General features: G+C 50.8%; 1 protein-coding gene across 1 annotated transcript in view; it reads left to right on the forward strand.

Annotated features, from left to right (window-relative positions):
- The first annotated feature begins 16 nt into the window (after positions 1-16).
- RAB40C (RAB40C, member RAS oncogene family) overlaps positions 17-24,052 on the forward strand; it is a 38,669-nt gene continuing 14,633 nt past the window's right edge. Inside the window, exons 1-3 of the mRNA XM_027665844.1 lie at positions 17-282; positions 19,833-19,893; positions 23,397-23,457. Of these exons, the coding sequence (XP_027521645.1) occupies positions 141-282; positions 19,833-19,893; positions 23,397-23,457 (264 nt within the window). The 5' untranslated portion in view covers positions 17-140. The remainder of the gene's footprint in view (positions 283-19,832; positions 19,894-23,396; positions 23,458-24,052) is intronic.

Below are 24,052 nucleotides of genomic sequence, written 5' to 3' on the forward strand. Positions count from 1 at the left end.
CTCCTCCTCCTCCGCCGCAGGTCCCAGCGCGGCCCCGGCGGAAGATGCGCGGCCGGCGGTGAGCGGCGCGGGGCAGAGGCCGCAGCCCAGCCCGGCGGGCGGAGGATGCGGGCCGGGCCGCGCCGGCCCTGAGAGGCAGGATGGGCACCCAGGGCAGCCCCGTGAAGAGCTACGATTACCTGCTCAAGTTCCTGCTCGTGGGCGACAGCGACGTGGGCAAGGGCGAGATCCTGGAGAGCCTGCAGGACGGCGCCTCCGAGTCCCCGTACGCCTACAGCAACGGTAAGGGGGCTGGGGGGGCCGCGGGACCCCCGCCGCTGTCACCCCCGGTCGCTGTCACCCCTCCTCGCTGTCACCCCCGCCGTTGTCACCCCCGCCGTTGTCACCCCCGCCGTTGTCACCCCCGCCGTTGTCACCCCCACCCCGCCCGCTGTACCCCCTCCCCGGGGCCGTGTCCCCCGCCGGGCTGGCAGACAGGCAGGGAGGGGTTGTTTTGCTTTTTCCTTTGTTTTTTTTTCCTTCACGCGCGTGGCGGGCAGCGGGGAGGCCTCGGCAGCTCCTTAAAACGCCCCAGATCTGGAGGGGGACGTGGGCAGAGGGGCCGGGGGTGATGTAATCCCTGGATGCGCAGCCGGACCCTTCCCCAGGGGAGCGCTGCCCGCGCCCTCCCGGTGCCCACACGGACCGAGCCGTTCCCAGGGGAAGCAGGAGCTGTAACAAAAGAACAGGAGGCCGATTCCTGCCCGGAGCCGCTCCGGCTCGGTGGCCGTGCCGGCAGGGCTGGGTTGGCCGATCCGCCTCCTGCCAGCGTCGAGGCTCCCGATGGAGCCCATGACAGACCATTAACTACGGTGTCACAAGACCGTCATTAAGAGCCAAGGAGTGGCGCGGTTTCCTGCGGTCCCGGCGGAGCTCGGCCTGGCGGGGTGCGGGTCCTGCCGGCGGGTTCAGTCTGTCATCCTTCCCCCGCTCCGTGCGCAGTGACCTCCCCGAGGGCTGAGACCCTGCATCAGGAGCAGGTGGTGCTGAGGTTTGCCTGGCAGCAGGAATCCGAGGGAATCGGGAGCTCCCGATGCTCCGCTTCGGCCGAATTCGGAGCCGCTCCTCGGAGCCACCACCGGCTCCCCAGGAGCTGATGCAAACACGCACCTGCTCCACGGATATTCACGGGGAGCTGGTGACTCAGGAGTCGGGCTGCCTGTGAAATGGGAGCAGCAGTTCTGGAAGGAGAGGGCTGTGGGATTGTTCATCTCCTCGGGTGTCTGCCTGGGCTGGTGTGGTTTTGCCTTCGAGGAGGTGCTGAGAGCTTCCCTGAAGAGAGTTTGTGCCTCAGCTGGGAGCTGTGGAGCTGCTCTGTGCGGTTGGAGTTTGCCAAGCAGAGTGTAACAGGGGGGGTTGTTTTACGTGAAGTGTCACAGTTGGAATTGTCTCCTGATCGAACTGGGCTTGAAGCAGGAGTAAGGAGTGAGCAAACTGAGTGTGTGGTGGGGTGTCTGGTATATATGTACATCCCAAAGAACAGGGATTGTGGCTGTGCCTATCAAAGCTTTGTCTTGGAACCTGCTATTTTATAACTACAAAATACCAGCATCTTTTTGCTGGAAAAAGAAATCTCAGTGATCTAATATTTTCACCCTCCGTGGGCAATTGAGCCCATTCCTAATTAGAGAATTAGGTCACATACTGTTGTTTCACAGTAATATGTGCTCTGATAGTCTCTGCCTCTGTTGCTCCTGGGAAGCGACGCACCTTTAGGATAATCAGCTGGAATGGCTTTGATATCCCAGTGAATTTGATGTGCTGATGCTGCTGACAAGCCCTGGCAGTGGAAGCCCCCGTGTGTCTGGCACAGCTGGGATGTGCTGACAGGGCACGCTGCTCCTCTGCCCTGACAGAGACCGTCCCTGAGCCCAGGCTCTGGGATTTTGGGAACAGCTCGTGCCTGGCCTCCTCTCTGACACGTGCCTAATGCTGCCCCAAAACTGCAGCAGTTTATGTTATGCAGAGGTTTTGTTTGTAAATCTACTTGTAAACATGTTGTACTCTTCCTCATCCCCTCCCAGAGCCCACATCCCAATTTAAAACAAGTGTTATATCATCTACAACTTGTTTGGTCAGTCCAGAAAGCACAATTTGCTGGTGCTGGTGTGAAATGGAGGGTGTTTTGGGCTGCTCTTGTGGTGGGGACACCCCATGTGGAGCTCAGGTCCCTGACCTTGGTGGGGAGGGAGCCCTTGGCCCTCTCTGTCTTGTTGAGCTGCTTTTACTCTGCTGTGTGGAAGCAGTTGTAACCAGCCAGTTTTTTTGGGATGAGTGTGAAATGCATTGTCCTTCCAGCTCTGGGAAGGCACACCCTTAGGAGAGAAGCTCTCTAAATGAAGCTCTGTAGTTTTGCTGCTCTTACCCAGCCTCTAGAAAAGGGATTGGGGGATTCCTCTCTTCTCCGTGGGCATCTGGCTGGTGGACCAGCACACAACTGAGAGGTGAAAAGCCCTTTTTCTATGGGCTTTTGTGAGCTGTAAGCAGCCTCTGCCTGCTCTCTGGTATCTGAGAGCCTTGGATGCAGTAGGAGCTGTGTCTGTCTTAAAGCATTATAAATGCTTCTGTCCATCTTTTTCCAGGATCCCTGAGCAGAAGGGTCACTTCTCAGCACAGCCTTGGAGCTTGGCACCTTGTTATAAATTGGGCACATCTTAAATTAGCCCCTGCAGTTCCTGTGGTGCATAGCAAGGCCTCAGCCATGTCCTTTCTTTAAATTGCTGGGAAAATAAACCTGCTCTGTGGGAGCAGAGGTGGTTGTTGCTCCCTGTTGTAGGAAGAGGAGTGAGCAATGCCCCGGTGCTGCACAGAGCTGCGAGGGCACTGGGTATGGAACTTACAGTGACAGAAAAATAGCATTTTGAGGAGAAATGTGAGGTCCAGGTGTCACCTGTGTGTTCCTTCCTATGTTTGTGCTGTAGCTATGGAGTGTATCAGTCTCCAGGAGCATCAGCCAAGCGTTCCCTGTGAAAAGCAGGGAGTGTTGTTTGTGTCTTGTGGCTGGATATTGTAACTGGGCTGGACTTACCTTTTGCTACTTCCTGGCCATCCGCAAAAGACCCTGAGTTAAGCCTTCCTACCAGTATTTTGGCAGGGAGAATGCTCTTCTGGGCTTCCAGTGTTGTCCTCCTTCCCAGCTTTTACCTCTCCCCAAATCTCTAGTTGTGGAGGGAGGATGCCTTTCTTGGAGCCTCACGGCTGCTCTGGACAGCTGGAGGACCTCACCTAGGAACCAAAAATCCTGCTTTTTCCTTGAATGCCCTCTGCTCTCAGCATTGGCTCCTTCTCCCAGGTTCAGGGAGGGGCTGCTCCGGTCCCTGTGCTGTGAGCCCTGGTGTTACACCAGAGTCAGAGCAAAATGCTGCTTTACTCACGGATACGAGTCCACTGCAGAGATCACTTTTCACTTGGGTGCTTAAATGGCTCACTTGGGGTCCGTCCTCATCCTTCCCCAAGTACTGAAGCAGGACAGAAGTGTCTGTGGTCACAGGGTGGTTTTGGAGACAGGGTGTGGTGGAGCTGCACGTGGAAGCAGAGGCGGCCTGTGTGCCCTGTGCGAGGGGGACAGGGGTACTCCTCACCTGGGGGCCCTGTGGCTTTGTCACCACTGTGTCACACATCACCCTGGAATACCTGGTTGTCCATGTGCTGAAATGACCTTGCCCAGCTGGTTTGTTGGCTTGCTGGAGCAGCCTGGGGTGAGTCAGGGCAGGGCTCGGAGCAGCCACGAGTGCCATCGCTGCCAGTGAGACGGTGCCCCCGGAACGGGCTGGGCTGGGCTCAGCACGCAGATGTGAGGGGATGTGCTCCCTCCTCATGTGAGGGAGGGCTTGTTCTGTGGCTGCCTTCCCCCTCACCTGCTGCTGTTCCCACAGGAAAGGAGAAACGTGTGTTAGGGAGAGCGTAGAGCGTGTTTGGGAGCAGATGGCTTGGACTGGAAGGGGGGGTGGATTTTTATTTTTATTTTTCCCTGTCCTCAGCTTGTATTGAGAAAGTTATGAGGATGCAGCCAATGTCCTCACTCTGATCTCCTTGCAAAAAGCACATAAAAGCTGAAATGAGAGCCCTGCCCTGTGCAGGGTTGGTGCTGAGACCAGCCCTAATGCACTGAACCCCAGTGCCATCTTTCAGCCTGGCCCTTGGATGGTGCCTTTATTTGAGCACCATCCTTAGGTGCTCTGGTACCCCCCTGCTATCCAAGACTGAAAGATATGTTAGGGAAAAGGGAACTGGAGTGCTCAGTGCAGTAGCTACTGACAGGTTTTATGGTTCAGATTAAAACTGGATTTTTCCCCCATTGCAGAAGTGCAGAAATTCAGCTCCTGGGTGGGGGCTGTGAGCCCACCATGGCTGGGGTTCCATGCCAGCAGCAAGGACTGGGGTAGTGCAGCTTGGTGCCCTATCCTTGGCTGGGAGGGTGGAACAGGCAGCTGAAGGCACTGCCCAGCCCTCAGAGGTAGTTGATCCCCTCCAGCCAGCACAGTTTGCCTGGGGGCTGCTGTTAATCACCAGGTTGTTTATTGGAGTGACCCACATCTTTGGATGTCTTTTCCCTCTGGTTGTCTTTGTGCAGCTGTCTAAATCTGGGAGTTCCTAAACTGTCCCTTGCAAGTCCTTACAGCAATTCTTCTCTCAGCATGTCCTGTGACCACTCAGGCACCAGTGTGCATCCAAAAACTCCCCCTGTAAACTCTGCTTTGCTTTGCCACAGTCTCCAAGTTAGTTCTGTGCCAACCAGGACATTACCTGTCCCACAACAGTGCGTGCAGGGGTGGAGGGAAGGGGACACCTTGTCTCATCCTCCTCCCTGCCATGGAGGGAGGGCTTGCAAGGGGATGTTTCTCGATGCATCTGCCCCTTGCCTGTCAAGTTTCCAAGGCTGAGCAGGGAGATGGTCTCTTGCTTCTCATCCACAACCTCTCTTTGCTGCCATGTGTGGTTGCAGGTCCTACCACTATGGTTGGCTTTTCCCAAACCTTAACAAAGCATGGGGCTGAGCAGGTCTGCCCTAAACTTGAACTTGTGCAAGGCCAGGACCTCTCTCAATACCTGACTGCACCTTCCTGAGCACACTAGAGTTTTTGGGTGTCCCCATGGGCAGTGAAACCTCAAACAGGGCCAGCACCGATGTGGTGGCACCTTCTGGGCATAGACTGCAGGTGTTGAGCCCAGGCTTCAGATGGCAGCTGAGTGCTCCTCCTGGTGCTGCTGCACTGTGCCAGGGCTTGGCATCAGTAGGGAAGGAGGCATTGATCCTGCTGCTGCTTTGCACCTCACCCTCCTCTTCCTCACCCGGCTTTGTCCCACCAAGTGTGTCCTGCTGTCCACCCTTGTCCCTGTTGGTGGTGAACAGAAGCTGGCTGGGCTGCCCCCTGCTTCAGCAGCTGCACGCCACTGGAAACTGCTGTTTGTGTTCTGGCATGACTGTATTCTCTGGAATAATGTTTGGAATAATGTTTGAGTTTGAGGTTTAACATGAGGAGGAGTGAGGCAGAGTGTTCCAAGTGCAGCCCTGCCATCACGTTCCCGGAGTGGCAGTGGGAATGTTTCAGCTGGACCATGCTGGTTGTGCTGCTGGAAACCTCTTTGGATGACTTGCAGAGTAGAGAGTGGTTGTTGCAGCAATTCCTGGTGTCAGCCAGCACTTGCATCAGTGTCCTTCAGGGATGTTCGCTTCCCTGTCATCAGGGATGCAGAGCTGATCTCATCAGAGCAGGCAAACTCAGAAACAGCTCCAGCATCTCGTATTTCTCCATTGTTTACTCCAGAATCTTTGTGTAAAAATAATTCCAAATGTACTGTGCTCAACCTCCAGCTCTGCTTGATGTGGAACAACCAGCTGCGGCTTAAACTTAAACAAACCCCAAACCAAAGCCAACAAACTCCCCATCAAACCAACACCCAACCCCCAAACCCAGTGCCTGGCAGGTTTTGTGTCTCTCCCAAGTCAGGATTAGGGAGGCACAGCAGCGTAGGCTGTTGTGTGTGCAGAACTTTTGAGGAGAGTTGTGTTTTTGCTGGTGTTTTATAAAGCTGGGGACTTACTCTGCAGAGTTCTGGGTTGCACTGGGCAGTTCTCACCACCTCTAATCCCTCTGTAAAAGCTTTGCTTTTATGGCTGTTACCGTGTTCCTGAGCCCTGAGTGCACAAAGGTGATGTGAGCCGAGCAGTACAAAGCTGAAATGGGTGGAACGTTCTTTTAATAACTGGGATTAAAAGTTCCTCTGTGGTTTTTGTTTGTAAAAAGCAAGCAGGTTTTGCTCTCTGCAGGTCCCACAATGGCACTGTCCCCCTCTCCTGCTGTGGGGGTTTGCTTGGTTGTTTGGTGTATGAGCCGCATAGGAAAGCCCATGGAAAATGTCTCCTCCTCCTGCTTCAGCTTTTGTTTCCAGCTGTTCCCTGGCATGTTTTCCTCCCTCTCCCGGAACAGCAGAGCATCTTTGCATTGCACTTGAGAACAGCTCTGCTCTGAGCTGAGCTTTGGAGCTGAGCTTTTATAACGTTGCAGTTTAAAATCTCGTTTTCTTTCCCTTTGCCCCTCACTGTCCCTGGCAGCCCCAGCTCAGCTCAGAGCACTCCAGGAGCATTCTGTCCTACAGGTTCCCGTGGGATTGCAGGCACAGGAGGAGGAAGGAAAACCTTCGGCTCTGTTTTGCCAAAGGCTTTGCTGTGAGATGGGACTCACCTGAAAGAGAATTCCCTGGGGCACAGAGGGTGATGGCTCAGGGCTCCCCATCAAAGAGGTCTGTTTGCTTCTGCAGAAGTTGTAGTAATAGTAAGGTTGCAACATCAGCTCAGAGATTGTTCCTCAGAGATTGTTTGTTCCTATAGAGGTTCTCTTTGCTGAGAGCATTTCTACGTAGCCATGGCTTTTTAGATTTTCTTCCTCTTTTCTACCTCATCTTTGTCTCATTTCCACCACCCCATTCTACACCATAGTAGATAATTTTAAAACTTTGACACCTGTTCTCCGATAAATACAACCTCTGAAGTGCTTGATATCCTGTGTGTACTGTGCAGTATCAACCATTGAATTTGCACAAAAATCCTCGTGCAATTCAAACAAAATATTTGCTGTTTAAGCCATCAGTGGTTAAGGAGGAGAGAGGCAAAAAGGGGACACTGAAAGGCTTTGCTTAACTGGAAGTTTAATAGAAGGTTCTGTGCATCTCTAGGATAATCTTATTTTAAAGAAAATGCAGGTTTTTTAAAATTTTTTACTCAACTTGTTTCCAGCCCAGCTTCTGAGTTTCCTGGCCCATTTGGAGGTTTTATTGTGACACTTCCTTCTCTATGCAGATGATTGCTCCTGCTCACCCCCAGTCCTGTTCACAGGAATTACCCTGTCTTGCTTCCTTCAGCACCAGGCTGGAGCCTCTTTTGCCTGTGGTTCTGGAGGCTGACTGGACTGGAGACCAAACCAGATGGAAAAAACCCAACCAAACAATGAACAAACAAAGAAAACCCAACAAAAAAACCACTATTTTGCCCGCTGTTCACTTAATCTTAAATCCTCTCTTGTCCCCAGAGTTGTTATTTTGCTTACATTGTCGAACTACCTGAGTTACTTGATGGTAAAATCCATCCAGGAAACTGTGCAGGACGTGAAACACAAGCACATGAAACTCTGCAGGGGTTGATATTAGCTGAGAGCCCTCCCTGTACTGCTCACCATGCCAGCAAACATGTTTGCTGTGGAATACCACAGTAGGTTGAGACATGCTTGTGCTCTTGCAGGTGTGATCTGTATTACAGGGCTGAAATTCAATACTTTTTTCTGTTTTCAAAATGCCAAGTGCTGGCTTTTTCCTCTGCTGTGCTCCAGAGAGGCTGCCAGGGTGGCTGGAGTGAGATCTTTGTCCTGTGGGTCAGGAGGGGACTTGGGAGGCTCCAGTTTGGGCTTTGAAAACACAATTTCAGGCAGGTGAGAGCTCTGTGAGGCAGCACAGTTTGTCCAGGTGTGTCAGGGGTGCTGTGCCAGCAGGGCCAGTCCATCCTTTAGGAACAAGGAGGGAGCACTGAGCACGCCAGCCATGCTCAGTAAGTCTGGAGATCTGTTGTCACTGGAAACAGCACATGGAAATGTGAAAGCAATGTTTGGAGCCATCCCAGTGCTTCCAGCAGGGAGCACTCCCTTCCCAGTGTGGGGCTGGTGGTCAGTGCAGCAAGACCAGACTCAGGAGCCAGAGGAATTCATGGTGAGTGGTGTCTCACCATGGAAAGAGAGGTTTTTATGGAGCTCTGGAAGTGCCTGTGCTCAGCAGGCACATGGTGCATCTACACCCAGCTGAAGGGCTGCAGCTTTTTCTGGGTGTTTGGGTGTAGAGCATCGGCCTGGAGACACTGTGTCATTGTCAGCCAAGCCTGGAGGTGCCAGCTGGGCTGTGGATGGGGAGCCAGGCATCCTGCACATCCTGAGCCTCTGCAGCATCCCTGAGCAGGTGGGCAGGTGAGCCTGGTGTGCACCAGGAGCAGGTCCAATGCCAAGAAAGCTTGATGCTGTAGAACAACATTTCCCTTCACAGTGTCCAGAAACATCCTGGAGGCCCAGGATATTGAAGGTATTTAGTACAAATACTTGGGTATTTTTGAGTGTTGGTTAGTGGGGTTTCTTTGTCTCCAAGCATATCTTGGTGTTTGTATGGTCATCCAGCAACAATGCAGACTGTTTTGGTGCCCTCTGATTTCCCTCACAGGCTGCCTTTGTTTCTGCATGCAGCTGTATAGTTTTTATGGAGATCTGAACTGCAAAGCATGAAGAAACTCTTTTGTTTGTTGTCGCTTCTCTGCATAAAATCATTCTTGATTTTCTTCTAAAGCACAAATCCACTTCACATCCCCAATTCTGGACTGACTTTGAACTGTTTCTGGAGCTTCCTGCGTGCCCACTGAAATTGTTGGAGCTTTAGGAACAGATTTGCTCCTGGCTTTGAGTGCTGTTTTCAGATGCACTTGTCACCCTTAGCTGAGCCCAGAACAGAGCTCCTCTGTGTGAGGGCCACGTCGCTGCTGGGCTGGGAGCAGGCAGCGGACAAGTGAGCTCTTCTGCAAATCTGGGCTTCTTAGAGGTCTCCAAATAAGTGTTTTGCTTTTGGCTGGTTACAAAATCAACCAAGCAATTATTTGCCTGAGATCCCCACCTCGGAGCCCTCAGCTGGAGATGAAGATGCCTGGGAACAGACTGATATGAGCAGAACTTCCAGGCTAAATGGAAATCCCTCAGTCAAAATGAGGCAGATATGAATGGAAGATGGAGTATGTTTTTCTGGAGAAAACCTACCAATTTGGGTAACTAGAGATAATTGCAAGGCGTTTGTTCTCTCTGTTTCTGCATGTGTCTCAGTACGAGGTGCTTGGCAGCGTGGTGGATGTATCACCCAGAGCTGCCAAGAGCCGTGGCAGCTCCCTGGAGCTGGCAGAGCTCCGTGCTGGGACGTGGGGCTGGGCTGCTCTGCTCAAACCAGCCACACTCCTCTGCTGCACACCAGAACTCCTCGTGGGCTCCCCCTGAGCGGAGCAGCGAGGGTGGGGTGTGTGTGCTGCTGGGGGCAGGAGATGGAGGCTGGAGCAGGGGCTCCCATCTCCAGCAGTGCTGGTCTCCCACGCACCCCATAGCCACTGAGACCCCTCAGTCCTTTTCCCAGGGCTCAGCTACAAGGCAGAGCAGGAGCACAGAGGTGGGATCACGTGCCTGCTGACCTTCAGCCCTGCAGGGAGGAACAGGGGTTATTCTACAGGGGTGCTGTTCGGGAACTTTTACCTGAACTTTTCACCCTGCTCGAAACCAAGGAGTGATACTGGGGGGTAAAGGCACAGACCTGGGATGAATCCACCTTTGTTTGGCTGACTCCTGTTGTTGGTGAAGATAATTTGTTGTTTCTCTATCTAAAGAGTAGGTAATTGAATGCATGACTCAAACTGATGAGCTCATGTGTTGTTGGGAAGGGATTTTTCCCGTGGCTCCCAGCTCTGAGCTGACTGGTTAAATTGCTGCTGTTAATGTGCTGCTGTACACACTTTTTAAGGTCATGTGACTTCATCAGTTGTTATTTGAATAGCTTGAATTTACTTTTTTCATCTGTTAGTGTTGATGCCCTCATACTGCATTTTTTCTGAATGATTTAGTATCACTTACAGATGACAGAGAAAGTAACTACTCTAAGTGCACAGTAGGAGCAGGTGGTGTCTTCTACATACAGATGCTGCTGCCTGTTTTTAAATTACTCATAGAATCAGAGGATCTCAAACCCTGTCTCTGGGTGCACACCTTACCTGTGCCCCAGCAGCTGCCTTCTGCCTGGGAGTGAGTTTGGTGTTGGATTAGTACATTTGGTTAAACCTGTTTGCTCTGGACGTGCTCTCAACAGCTCCTGGCTACCTGTGATTTCCATGCCCATCTGCCTCGTTTGACTAGAAATGAAGCAGTAAGTCTTTCCCTATCAGCTTTTACCCACAATCAAACAAGTCTGATAAGTGAATTCTGCCCTTTTACTCACAAGTTGGTGAAGGCTTGAAAAAAGACCCAAAATAAGACATTCTGAACTACACCATAATGCATCCTGGCTTCATATTCTGCTCTTGCAGCAACTTGGCTACTGGACCCAGTTGCTGTAGGTTGGCATTTCATGACCATCCCCACCATAAGCAGTTGTTAAATGGAAAGGTGCAGGATGTGGGGTGCAGTGAGAGGGAGAATGTGAACATGGTGATGGGAGTGTAGTTACTGTTGTTCTGCCAGAGAACGAGTCCCAGGAGGCCAGTGCCCACCTCAGTCTGGGGGAGAGCCTGTGGAGAAGCCAGGAGTGTGTATGTCACAGGGATGTGCTGTGGAGCTGCTCTGGCCCTCGGGGGCTCACCTTGTGTCATGTTCCCAGTACCCCCCCAAAGCTGGGCTCTGCAGAGCTGCTACTGGGAGTGCTGCCTGTGGGCAGCACCTTGTGGGTGGGGGGATTTCACCCTGAAATAACCTCCCAGGGAGGGTCTCTGTTCAGGGCTGCTGTGAGCTGCTCTGCCAGTGTCCCTGCTGTCCAAATTCCTGCTGTGAACTGCTGTGCCAGTGTCCCTGCTGTCCAAATTCCTGCTGTGAACTGCTGTGCCAGTGTCCCTGCTGTCCACATTCTTTCTGTGAGCCCCAAGAGCGAGTGTTGGTTTGGTTGTGGGGGTGGCCTGTAGGGTTTTGCCTTGGTTTTGGGGTGAGGTTTTTGCATGCCGAGGCCTGGAAGTAGGAATGAAGCTCTTATTCTGGAGCTGGCCTTCTGTCATGGCCCAGTGCAGACCTGGAGCTTTTTGCTTTTGGCCTCAGTTTTGTGACCTCCTTTTTGTGACCACCCACCTTTTGGCCTCAGTTTTGTGACCTCCCAGCACTTCTCTTCCCTCTGTTCTCTTGGGCTGGTTGGTGAGGATGGGACTTGTCTGGGTGTTGCTGCATCTGCCTTTTCTCTGTGCTCACCAGGGATGGGGCATCTGGCCCCTGGCTGCTCTCCCCCACAGTGGCTCCAGCTTTCCAAAGGAGCTGGGCAGCCCCACGTGGTGCCTGAGCTGCACACACAGGGGCAAGGCTTTCCCTTCTAAACCCAGCCACGTCAGGCATGGCTTGGAAAGGTCTAGTAACATCTGTGGCACCCAGGGACTTGGTAGAGTAAACAAGTCACCTTTGGACACTGCTCAGATATTGCTGGCATTTGGGATAAATTAATTTCTGCACTAATGGCTTTAGGCTGGACTTAGCAGAGCACAGAAGGGCTTCAGTTCCAAAGTCTGTGGCACAGGCAGAGGACCAGCCACTGTGCTGGGTTTTGCACAGTTTATTTGTTTGGTTCTAACTCTTTTAATCCAGCTGGCAGGTTGGCACAGGCCCTTTGGTGGGAGAGGGAGGGACCTTTCAGCAGCTCGTGTCTTGTGGACACAGCAGTAGGATGACAGCTGGCTTGTGTGACAAAAAACATGTCCGCAGAGGTGTGTCAGGGGACTGGGGGGGAGCTTGAGTGACTGCCAGCCCTGCAAGAGGGTCTCAGAGGAAGGGACACCCTGGAGAGCCTGGCCTGGAGAGCCTGACTGCTGGGGAGGGGAAAGGGCTTTCTGCATAGTTTATGTTCTCACAAAAATTCATAGTTGTCGTGGTGTTCTTGGCATCCACAGCATTGTCTGACCTGGTGATAAAGGTTTTATACCAAATTTACCCATCTCTGTTTAGCCCCAGCTCTGGGAGCCCTTGCTGCTGAGAAGCTTCACCAGAGATTCATTCTTAATGTTTTCAGTTTGCAAAAGCAAATTAAAAAGGATTTACAGTCTGTTGACCCACTCTAAAGTGTTTCTGGGTGCTTATCTTACATCTGTGGCAGTGAAAACACTCATTTAAGACCAGCTGCACACTGGGTGATTGTGGCTTCCCTGTGTAGAAGGAAGGATTGTCACAACACAGGTTACAAATTCGAGGCAGAGTTGGCTGGATGCTCTTGACAGTGTTTGCCTGTTTTATAATCATGGCATGTCTTTAATTTTTCAGTTCTTTGCTCTCACAGCCCTCCATCCCTTTCTCCTCTCCCATGCCATGCAGCACAACCAACTCTTCACAGCTGGTTACTCCCGTTCACTGGGAAATCTCAGCAAGTTAAATATTTGATGTGTGTTCTCTGTGTTTTCATTCCAGCCCCGTGCTCTCCCCCCTTCCCAGCAGCCACTGGTCAGTGTGGCACTAACCCCACAAACCTCTAGGAAGGCCTTCTGCACTGGGCAGAGCTTATGACCTGTAGGCAAACAGAAGAGCCTGGGGGTGTCTGGGGGAAAATCCAACGTTTTCAGTTAGACCCTGGTGGCGTGGTGGCTTCAGCTGTGCTAGTGACAGTCACAGATCAAAGTCCATCTCCAGGCTTGCTGGGTGAGGCACTGTGGTGGCACTGTGAGTGTATCCTGGTGGCTTGTGAGCAAGAGTCCCTTCCCCCTGCCCCCAGCAATGAGGTGAGGTGGTACAGAATAACCTCAGTGTCCTGGCCATGCCCCTCCTGGCTACTGCAAAAATTAACACTCTTTTGGCCAGAACCAGGGCATTCTCCACCCCTTATTCTATACCATCTGTGTCATACCCAGATCCTACACCTTCCCACTATATGTATATACATAAGAGCATATATATATATTTATATATATATTTTTATATATATATATATGTATACACACACATAAGGTATCATTTCCATAGTCAGTGACCATCCCCCCAGGGTGTCTGTTGAGTTCATTTAGTCCATGGCTGTGGGTTCTCTCCATCCTGGATGTCTCCCAGGGCAGGAGGGCTGGTGTGCTGTCAGCTGGTTCCAGCTGCATCAGGAGCTCAGGACTGGTGTTTCTGGAGCAATCCATCCTCATTGTCCATGGCAGTTCTGGCACACAGTGGCAGTGTCATTCAGCAGCCACTGTCATACATTGAACATAGACTGTTCTCACCCAAAAATCACATCTCCTTGAGGAGCACATCATGTTTCCCTGTCCCTCTGCAGCAGCCACCAAGTGCACCCAGTCCTTGAGCAAAACCAGTCCCATGGGTGGGTTTGCCTTTGCTCGAGGCAGGACTGGTCCAAACTATCTTCCCTCACACATTCCTCACATGCATCATGGGGACTTTATCCCCTTCTACAGTATGGGGAGGTTTGGATTGGAAAGGCAGTGAACCAGTGCTGGGATTTCCCAGTCGAGCAGAGCATTTCTGTAGGGGTGTGACAGAGTCCCCTCGATTGATCTTCTTTATATAATGCATTGAATGAAGGATTGGCCTTGGCTCATTGTCATTGCACATCTCCAGTTTTGCCTGTTGACCTTATATATCACTTTGCCAGTGGATTGGTTGTCTTCTTTTGAACTATAAATAAATGAAACACAATTTAATTTAAAAAATGGAGGAAAAAAGCTGAGGTGGCATTATACAGCACGCATGTGTAAGCTGGGGGAACTGATTGTATTTTTAATGAAGTTCAAGTAACGTGCACTGGTTTTTGTTGTGGGTGGACTAACAGAGTGAGGTGGTGGATTCCGAGCTCCCACAAGCAGAAAACAGTCATGTAAGAAATGAGGTGGCAAAAGCATCTTTGGTCAGTCTGACTCATGCAAACTGGAAATGACTTTAAGTGTCAAAGTGGAAATGACTTTGGGCGTCTCTGAGAGGAAAAGCAAGTGTCTTCAAACTGCATCAATGTCTCACTTGAGCACATTGATTTATTTTTATTATTTTTAAATTTTTTTCCTTTGGAAAGAGATTTTTGAGCATCACCTAGAATGTCTTTTGCCCTAGATTTGTGAATAAATTATGTTCTTCTGAGAGACACTGTGGATGCAGACTGGGGGTGTTGCTGCCCAGCCTGTGAGGGAGGTATCAGGAAAACCTGCTGATGTCTGGTTTAAAGTGGGATGGGTCCCTTCATCCTTCTGTTATGGGGTGAGTCCTGGTTGTACCTTTGTGGTGTTTGTGTAGGTGCAATGGAGCTGTTGGGGGTTGGATCGTTAGAGAGGACACTTCATTTGGACCAATCACCTAAAATGCAGTATTGGCTCTGGCATCACCCCGGGAGCTGGGATCGTTCTTGCCCCAGCACTGAGTGATGATCCCCTTGGAAAGCTAAAGCAGGAGAAAGGCATATGCTGCTCTCAGGTTTTGCTCAAATCTGCCTTTTTAAGGGGAGGTGACCCTTCTGGTCCCCCACCCAGGCATTAGGGCACCTCGTGAGTCTGCAACAGCAAAACCTGTCTCCTTTTCTCTGAAACAAAGACCCACACAGAGCCCAGAGGCCACTGTGTTTCAGCAGTAAATATTTACAGAGCCTTGTTCACTTGAGCTATTTAAAGCAATTTTCCTGAGACATCAATCTGTTTAAAGGGAGAGCATGAAATGCACATTTCCCTTGTCTTTCTGCCTTTTCCAGTGGGACTTCCAGATCCAGGTACCTGCTTTCCTGCTGCCTCCTCCCTTGTGTTTCCCATGCTTGTGCAGGTGCAGTTCAGGAGCTTGGCAGAGTGGAGGTACCCCTGTCTCCAAGCCATGAATTCCCAAGGGGAAAGGGAATGACAGAAAGCTGTCATTTCTCTTGGAGGGGTTTTACTTTTCCTGCTCACATCAGGTGTCATCTTTTGGGTGAAAGCTTGAACTAAGCTCAGGTTGGGTTTGGGGTTTCCAGGTGATATCAATGCAAAGTGTGTTGTGCACTGGATGAGTAATCTGGAAGAGGTCAGAGTTTCCCATAACACATCCTGTGTGTTCCCATGGGAAAATGACTTTGCTTTCTTAGGTTTTCCTTAGACCAGTTGGCAATAGAAGGAAAGGTTTGGAATTCCCTGGAGCCTTGCCCGGGAGCGTGAAACCCGGCTCTGCAGAGGAGAATTGGGTGTCTGACATCAGACTTGGTGACAGCAGATCCCTTTGCACAGTGCCCTGTGCCAGGTCTGCTCCAGGAATGGGGCTGGGATGGCGTCAGCAGGAGTCTAAAGCAGGGCTGGAAAATTAGCAGAGGAGTCGACCCAAGTGCTAAATCTGAGAGAACAGCCCAGACTTGTTCCCCAAGCCTCATTCACTGTGTTGCATCATGCTCGATATTGGTCCAGGAGGAGATCAGTTGATATAAAATAAGCTTTAAACAAGAGTGGTTTCTTTGCCCCGGTGCCGCTCCCCGAGGGCCGGGCAGGGCTGGTTCGTCACCGCGTGGGGTTTGTGGGGTTTGAGCAGCACGGCCCTGCTGAGGGATCAGGGCTGGAACTGGAATGTCTGTGCCTGGCTGCAAGAAGAGGGGATGCTCAGCTGGGGGAAACCTGTCAACACCACAGTGTCAGAAAGATATAAGCTCTTAGGGAGTGTCCAAAGGAGGGCAAGCCTTGATTGAAGCCGTGTGAGGACACTGAGGGCACTTGGTGTGTTCAGCTGGAGCAGAGGAGACTGAGGGGAGACCTCGCTGCAGTTCCAACTGCCTGGGCAGGGGCAGAGGAGGGGCAGGGACTGAACTCTGCTCTGGGGGGACCAGGGACAGCAGCCAGGGAATGGCTGGAGCTGTGTCAGGGCAGGATCAGGTTGGATCTCAGGAAAAGGTTCTTCCCCCAGAGGGTGGTTGGGCACTGACCAGGCTGCCCAGGGCAGTGGGCACAGCCCCAAGGCTGCCAGAGCTCCAGGAGCGTTTGGATGATCCTCTGGGGCACAGGGTGTGACTGCTGGGGATGGGCCTGTGCAGGGCTGAGGGTTGGACTCGATGACCCTTGTGGGTCCCTTCCAACTCAGCACATTCTCTGATTCTCTGAACTACAAAAAGGAAACTTTAAAACCTGCCCTTGTTGTGTCTGAGCTGCCTGAAGTGCAGAGGCAGAGCAGCAGCCCTGGCGTGGCCATGGCCATGCACTGTCTCCCTGCCCTCAGCCTCTGCACAGAGGTGGCATCTAGTGGCTGCTGTGGCCCTCTGTCCCCATGTCCCTGGGATGAGGGAGGAGCCAAGGCTGAGTTTGAGCTGTAGGCTGGGCCTAGGAAAGTGAGCTGGGCTGCTGTCTTAGTTTAACAAGATTACAACTTAGAAATAAGGAGACTTCAGGTGGAAGTGTAGAAAGGGAAAAAGAAACAGCTTTTTATTAACAAAATCTGAATAAACAACAAATGGTGCAATTAAAAACTTTCAGAAGAAAACAAAGCAAAGTCCCAAATCCCCAGGTGTGGGAGGAGAAACCCATGGCAGCCCGGGGAGGGTATGGGGGGAATGGAGGGGAGGCAACGTTGGGAAAAAATTCCAACATCTACATTATGTAGATTTTGTGGCACCAGTGAGCCAGGGTCATCCTGCACAGCTGTGGGAAAGCTGTGCTTGTGAGCTGTGTCCTACCTGGGATGCTAACCAGCTGGGAAAAATAACACCAAAAGGGAGTCCCTTTGAGCTGTCCTGATGCTCTTGAGTGTTTCTGGAAGAGGAAGGCTGAAATCTTCTCCAAAACATCAGTTGTACAGATTTTGCTCCTTATCAATGAGCTTGTGGGCAGAGTTTGCTCCAAAACCTTTTGTAAATGCAGTCCCTAGTGCCAGTTTCAGTGTGTGCAAGTTAAAAAGTGCAGCACTTTCCTGCACCCCATTGACCACATACTGCTCTGCCTTAACTCAGGTGTGTGTGACCATCTCAGAGCAGTGTCCCAGCAGTACCACGGGGGTGATCCTCAGAAAGGCCTCCCCCCTCCACCTCCTGTGCTCCGATGCCAAGGAGAGAAGTTCTGCCCAAACACACAGACTCTCCTGAGCCAGGCAACAAAACCACTTGGCTGGAATTCCAGCTGCCTGGAATTGGGAAGGGATGGGTTTGGTACTTTTTTTTTCACTGAGCTTTTGCACTTGGCATGAAGTGTGGGGGGCAGCAGGTACCTGGAGACCCTTCTAGAACCATCCATTGTGGGGATTTCTGGGAATTCCCATGGGAGCTCTGGGCTGCCAATCCTGCCTGTCCCCTGGGAAGGGAGATCTGCAGGGACAAGGACAACCTCGTGCTTCCTCCCGCCATCTCACACACCTTCTCTGTGTGTGACATCACTGCAAAGGACATGAAGGGCTTTTGCTTTGTCTGTTTGTTTTTCCCTGAGCATATTGAGGAAAGAAACTTCCCCCAGGAAGTTTTCCAGTGCATTTTCTACTGGTTTTCTGCTTTGGTTGTGGCTGTATTATTGATATTTTATATATATATATATATATATACATGAAACAACCAAAGACTGGTGTCACTCTGATTTAAAGTATCTGGTGTAGTTTCAGATGAACACAGAGTGTTTAAAGCATTTCTCTGGTGACTGAGTCATGAATATTTGGGACAGGGAACCCATGTTCCCCATGTTGGGGATGTAGGATGGGCAGTTTGAGGGTGTGGAGCCTAATGAAGACATTTGTGTGTTTGACATTTACATTAATGAGCTTTCTTCTCTTCCCAGTCAAGCTGAGTCTCTCTTAAGGGCTCATAATCAAATGATTTGTTTCACCTCAGCAGTGGCATTTTTGGAAATGTGGTTTCTGTGCCCTGAAAACTGCCTCTGTTCCCCCTCCTTGGTGCTTTCCTGCAGCTGCTCCATCTGTGTGCCTGCACTGCTGAGCGAGGGCTCCCTGCCTGCAAGGAGCTCCTGTGCCTGAGGAGGAGGTTCTGCGTGGGGCAGAGTCTCTGAAACAGCACACTGGGCTTAATTAGCCCCTTCCCAACAGCCCATCAGAGCCTGGGTCAGGAACTGGCAGGAGAAGATGTCTGGATACTCCCTTCTTGCTGGGGAAAGATGTCTGAATACTCCCTCCTTGCTCCCGTTGCTCCTCACCATCCCTGGGGATGAGGGAGATTTATACCCGCCTGAAAATAAATACGGATCAGTCACTTGTTTCTGGAGGAAGATAAAATGTAAACTCTCTGTTTTCTGTGATAAAGCTCTGGAAATAGTTGGGATTTAAGATAATTATCTTTATTGCTTTTTATAGCACCCTATGAAGGCTGAAATCTAATTTGTTTTTCACTAACAGGGAACTCCTGCAGATGACTCAGAAAAATCCATTTGCTTTATTGACAAACTTGTCTGTTTGGTTGTCAGGGCAGTGTTCTCCTTGCAGGGAAAGGGAAATACAGGTCGGATTTTAATACAGATTCAAAGTCTGATATCTGTTGGCAACAGGAAAAAATAAAGTTGATCTAATCAGAGTGAAGCGACTCTGCTTTATTAAAGAGGGCTGTAAATTAGTTGATGCTTCAGTGGGTGTGCAGTGGTGGTGCTTCGTGCTTTTGTTTAAGCAACTTCACTTGAAGCTTATTAACTAGAGCCTGCAGAGAAGCCGCTTTTCCTGGGCACCTGGATTTCGGGAAGGAGGTGGGAGGTGCAGCTGTGGCTCTACCCCTGTGCCTGGGGCTGTGGGGAGGGTTGAGTTTTGCATCATTTGAACCTGTTGCTTGCAAGTAGAGTTGCCCGTTTTGAACTTCTCGGTCTGACTGTGAGGCAGGCTCCCCCTGTTAACAAACTCCTTGTGTGGCTGAAGATGTTGGACACCCCCTGTGTGAATGAGTTGTGTGCCAGCACAGCTGGGTGTTGTGGTTTAGGGGGGGTTTCTAGTGCTGTGTGTGAAAAGTAGATGATGTCTGTGCTGCCTTCTCAGCCCTTCATAAGGGGGAGTGTGTCCTGCCTTGCCTCTGGGATCCACACCCCAGGGCTGCTCAGAAGAAGAAACAGCATTCCCTGGGCAGGTTTTCTATATCAGCCACCTCTCAAAATGTCCTGTGACTGCAGGCAGGGATGTTTGAGATGCTGGGACTGCAGGCTCCTGTAATGGAGGTGCTTATAAAATGAGTTTGTGTCTCACTCTCCAAAAGTCTAAATTATCACTGTCACATGGGATAATGCTGCAAACCACTGAATCTCACATAGTCACAGAATGATTTAGGTTGGAAGGGACCTTAAAGCCCATCTCATTCCACCCCCTACCATGGGCAGAGACACCTTCCAATAGACCAGGTTGCTCTAAGCCCCATCCAACCTCTCCTGACAGGTTTTATCCAACAATGCACAAACTGTAAGAAGCATTGGGATTAACTGCATTTTCAGGGAGGAGGGATAGAGCTCCACCAGAGCAGTCTTTGCCTTGAAGCAGAAGCCTATTTCTATCAAGTCTCTACTGTCCTCCACAAAAAGGCAGCAGAGCAGGGGGGAGAGAAAAAGGGATGTTTCCCTTTCAGTAAACATGAGGTGACAGATCCGGGTGGGCAGAGCAGGGTTCCTGTGTCTCTGAAGACCTTCCCAGTGTTTGCTCAGCTTTTCCTTGCTTTTCTTTCAGGAATTGACTACAAGACCACTACTATCCTGTTGGATGGCAGAAGGGTCAAGCTGGAACTCTGGTGAGTGTTTGTGAGTGTGATGCAGGCCAGGAGAGCAGGGGCAGGGGGCTCTGGGAGTGCTGGGGGGCTGCTGGACCCGAGAGCACAGAGCATCCCTGGCCATGGTCAGGCTCCTGCCTGTTCTTCCCAGTGAGTTCCTGTGGCAAACCAGATACCGTTCTGTCAGTGGAGTAGCACAAACACCGTGCTGCTCTGTGCTGGAATAGTCTGATTTCTGTCTTTCTCCATCATGCCTGACCATTTCTGCCACTGCTCTGCACTTGTGAGACCCCCCTGCATGTCTGGGTCTGGGGTCCTCAGCACAAGAAAGACATGGACATGAACAGGTCCAGAGGAGGTCACAGAGATGCTCTGAGGGCTGAAGCCCCTCTGCTCTGGGGCCAGGCTGGGAGAGCTGGGGTTGTTCACCTGAAGAAGATGATCTATCTCAGTGGTCTTTTCCAATCCATCTGATTCTATGATTCTGTGATTCTCAAGTCCAACCCTTGATCCAACCCCGCCGTGGTTCCCAGCCCATGGCACTGATGCCACATCCAGTCTCACCTTAAACACCTCCAGGGACGGTGAATCCACCACTTCCCTGGGCAGCCCATTCCAATGGCTGAGCACCCTCTCTGGAAAGCATTTCTTCCTGATATCCAACCTAAACCTCCCCTGGCACAGCTCAAGACCCAGCCCTCTTGTCCTACTGCTGGTTCCTGGGAGAAGAGCCCGACCCCCCCCGGCTCCCCCCTCCTGTCAGGGAGTTGGAGAGAGTGAGGAGGTCTCCCCTGAACCTCCTCTTCTCCAGGCTGAACAGCCCCAGCTCCCTCAGCCTCTCCTCACAGCACTTGTGCTCCAGTCCCTTCCCCAGCCTCGTTGCCCTTCTCTGGACCTGCTCCAGCCCCTCAATGTCCTTCCTGAGCTGAGGGGCCCAGAACTGGACACAGCACTCCAGGGGTGGCCTCACCAGTGCTGAGTCCAGGGGCAGAATCATTTCCCTGCTCCTGCTGCCACACTGTTCCTGATCCAGGCCAGGATCCGTTGGCCTTCTTGCCCACCTGGGCACACTCTGGCTCATGTCCAGGGAGACCTGAGAGCCCCTTCCAGAGCCTAAAGGGGATCCAGGAGAGCTGGAGAAGGACTTGGGACAAGGGCCTGGAGGGACAGGACAAGAGGGAATGCCTTCCCACTGCCAGAGGGCAGGGTTAGATGGGATATTGGGAAGGAATTGTTGGCTGTGAGGGTGGGGAGGCCCTGGCACAGGTTGCCCAGAGAGTCTGTGGCTGCCCCATCCCTGGAAGTGTCCAAGGCCAGGTTGGATGGGGCTTGGAGCAACCTGGGCTAGTGGAAGGTGTCCCTGCCCATGGCAGGGGGGTGGAATGAGATGGTCTTTAAGGAGCTTCCAACCCAAACCATTGTATGCTTCTATGTTCCTGTACAGCTGTTGATCATTGAGGGAACAGTACTATTTTAGAAGCAATACTGGATTTTCCTGAAATCCAAGGGTGAGAAATACAGACAGAATAGGAAAGGAGAAGACAAAATAGGTGAAGCCCTTAGTCCCTCAGGAGCTGGATATTTCTCAATGACTAGAGGAGAAAATTAAATTAAAACAAGAGCAGTTAATAGACCTCAGAGTGTCAGAATCTGGTAAACCCCTGGAGAACAGGACTGACTGGAGTGACTGGACACTGGGATGGAGATGGGAGAACATTCTATGGGAGAGGTAACTCCTGCCTTGTCTGCCAGCACTGCAGGGAGAGCTGGAGTCCTGGCTGAGCTGTGTCTGAGGTTTAACCTGCTGAGGAGCTGACACAGCAATCCTGGAGATGAGAGAGGAGGGATAGGATAGGATAGGATAGCATTAGGGTGAGATAGGATGGGGAAGGATAGAATAGCTTTAGGATGGGATGGGATAGGATAGGGTAGGATGGTGTTTGGGTAGGATAGCTTTAGGATGGGATGGGATAGGATGGGATAGGATAGATAATCTGCCCATGTTCTGGGTTTTACATGGATCTTGTGGGGAATGACACAGGCCCTAAAACATGGAGTTAAATAGCCCCTTACCAGCTATTGAGTCAAGTAACAGGAATATTAGTAACCTGTGTGAATTGTTAACTAGGAATGAACTCCATGTTCTCAGCCTCAGTGAGTGACTCTGGCAGCATGGAGTTCGGTGGTTTAATTATACCCTACTCTCTGAAGCTGAATGTCCTCATTTTTCTTACAAAAAAGAACAAAAGCAGCTCATTTGTCTCTTCTAGCCTGTGTGTTTATATGTGCCACTTGCATTCTTGCCTCTCTCTTATAAGATGCCTGTTGGAACATTTCAGCCCCAAGTGTGTAGTAACTTACTGCTTCCCTCTTGAAACCATCTTCTTTTTATGCTGCAATTCTTGAGCTGGAGAGCAGCACAGGAGCTGAAAAGCTGATAACAATGGTTTATGATGCCTTAGTGTAATCTTTCACCATTACTTACCCACTGTTTGATTGTCAGGGGAGAAGGAGATGTAAGCACAGGCTGTTAGATTGATGTCCAGGGCCTATAATATGATCCCTGGAAGCTTTAAGCTTTAGATCTGAAGGAGTGACTGGCCTGAACTTGAGGTCAGTGCCTTTCTCATGGAGCTGATGCAAATCTGGGGCTGAGGGGGCAAATCATCAGTCTTTTCAGTGGTCATTAATGTCTTTTATTCTGGCCCAGGGAATAGATTTGGCAAACATGATAATGTATCTCTGATTACCCTGGTGCATCTAAGTCTGTACTGGTTAAATTGGTGTACTGGGCTCTGGCTTTTTGTCCCAGATGTTCCCACAGGCACTGGAGTGCTGGTAATGCTGTCAAACTTAGTTATACCCTGCTAAGACAGTCAGTAAAAATGATAGTGACTGAAGAGCCCCTTATTGTCCCAGTGGGATAGAAACACTGTTCCCTAGTCCTGTTCATTAGCTCTCCATAGGGTGGGATCAACCAGGTCTGGCAGGAATCTGGGTATAAGAGAATTCCCTTTATTTTCAATTTTTAAAACTTGTGTGAAAAAATAAGTGAAGCCAGACAGTGTAAGACAGTTTCTCCTCCCTGGAGTGGTTACATTCATCTTATGGTAGGTCAGATGTTCTCCATGCCAGGGAGAGCTCTGCAGACTCACTCTGACTCTGAACTCCCGTGGGCTGCAGGGAACAAGACAGAAAATCCTTTGCCCAGGGAAATAAAATGACTTGCACCCTCATACATCATCAGACAGTGCTGAAGCCAAGTGGTTTGGGTTTGTACCTTCTCCATGGGAAGCACAATGACAGTGGCAACCTCTTGAGTGTCTGACTGTGTCCAAAGGTGGTGTTGTACCCACTGATTCTTCCCAAAAAACCCACCATGTGGAGCACTTTGGGTACCGTGTGTGTTCTAAAGATCTGACAAGATCAACACTGATTTTATTCTGGTTTTTTGGGTCCAGCAGGAGATGTGCAGTATGGGAGTCAATTCTCCACATTTCACAGCTGTAACTTTTCTGTTTCAGGGACACTTCAGGGCAAGGGAGATTTTGCACCATTTTCAGATCCTACTCCAGAGGAGCCCAGGTAAGTGCCGCTCTCAGGGCTTTGAAGAGGTGCATTTGCTTTTCCTTTAGGCTGTAGGAATCTTTTCTACTGTAGTAAAGAGCTCTGAAGAGGAAGGCATTGATCAGCAAAAGGATCTATGGAGATGCCAAGAAACATCTTGTTGCCTGGGATTCTGTTCTTATGAAATGGTGGGAGAAAGGGGAGGGAATGACAGACTTTGCTAAACTCCTACAGAAAAGGTCTGTACAGGCTGTGTTCAGTATTAATTTCTAGAGGTGGGGTTAGAGAGGACGAGGCAATTCTTGCTCTAGATGTGCCTTAAGCTTTGATGTGGGAGCTCCTACTTTCTGAGGTTTCCCAAATTTGTTTAAATATGACACTGGCTTTCCCAGTGGAGCTCTTCCAGGCTATGTTGCCTTCGAGTCAGTTCCAAAAATAGGGGTGGCTCCTACTTGTGTGTCTGAGGCAAACTTGGAACTAGAGCAGCTCAGTTGGATCGTAAAGTGTGTGTGTTCCTTAAAACTTGAGGCAGAGCATTACAGTTTGAGTTTCTCCTCTGGGGCCTGCTCCAGAATAGCATCAAGATCCTCAACAGCACAAAAATCCTTGTGGT

The sequence above is a fragment of the Corapipo altera genome, unplaced genomic scaffold (assembly GCF_003945725.1).
Source record: "Corapipo altera isolate COAL_440 unplaced genomic scaffold, ASM394572v1 146, whole genome shotgun sequence".
Classification (NCBI taxonomy): Eukaryota; Metazoa; Chordata; class Aves; order Passeriformes; family Pipridae; genus Corapipo; species Corapipo altera.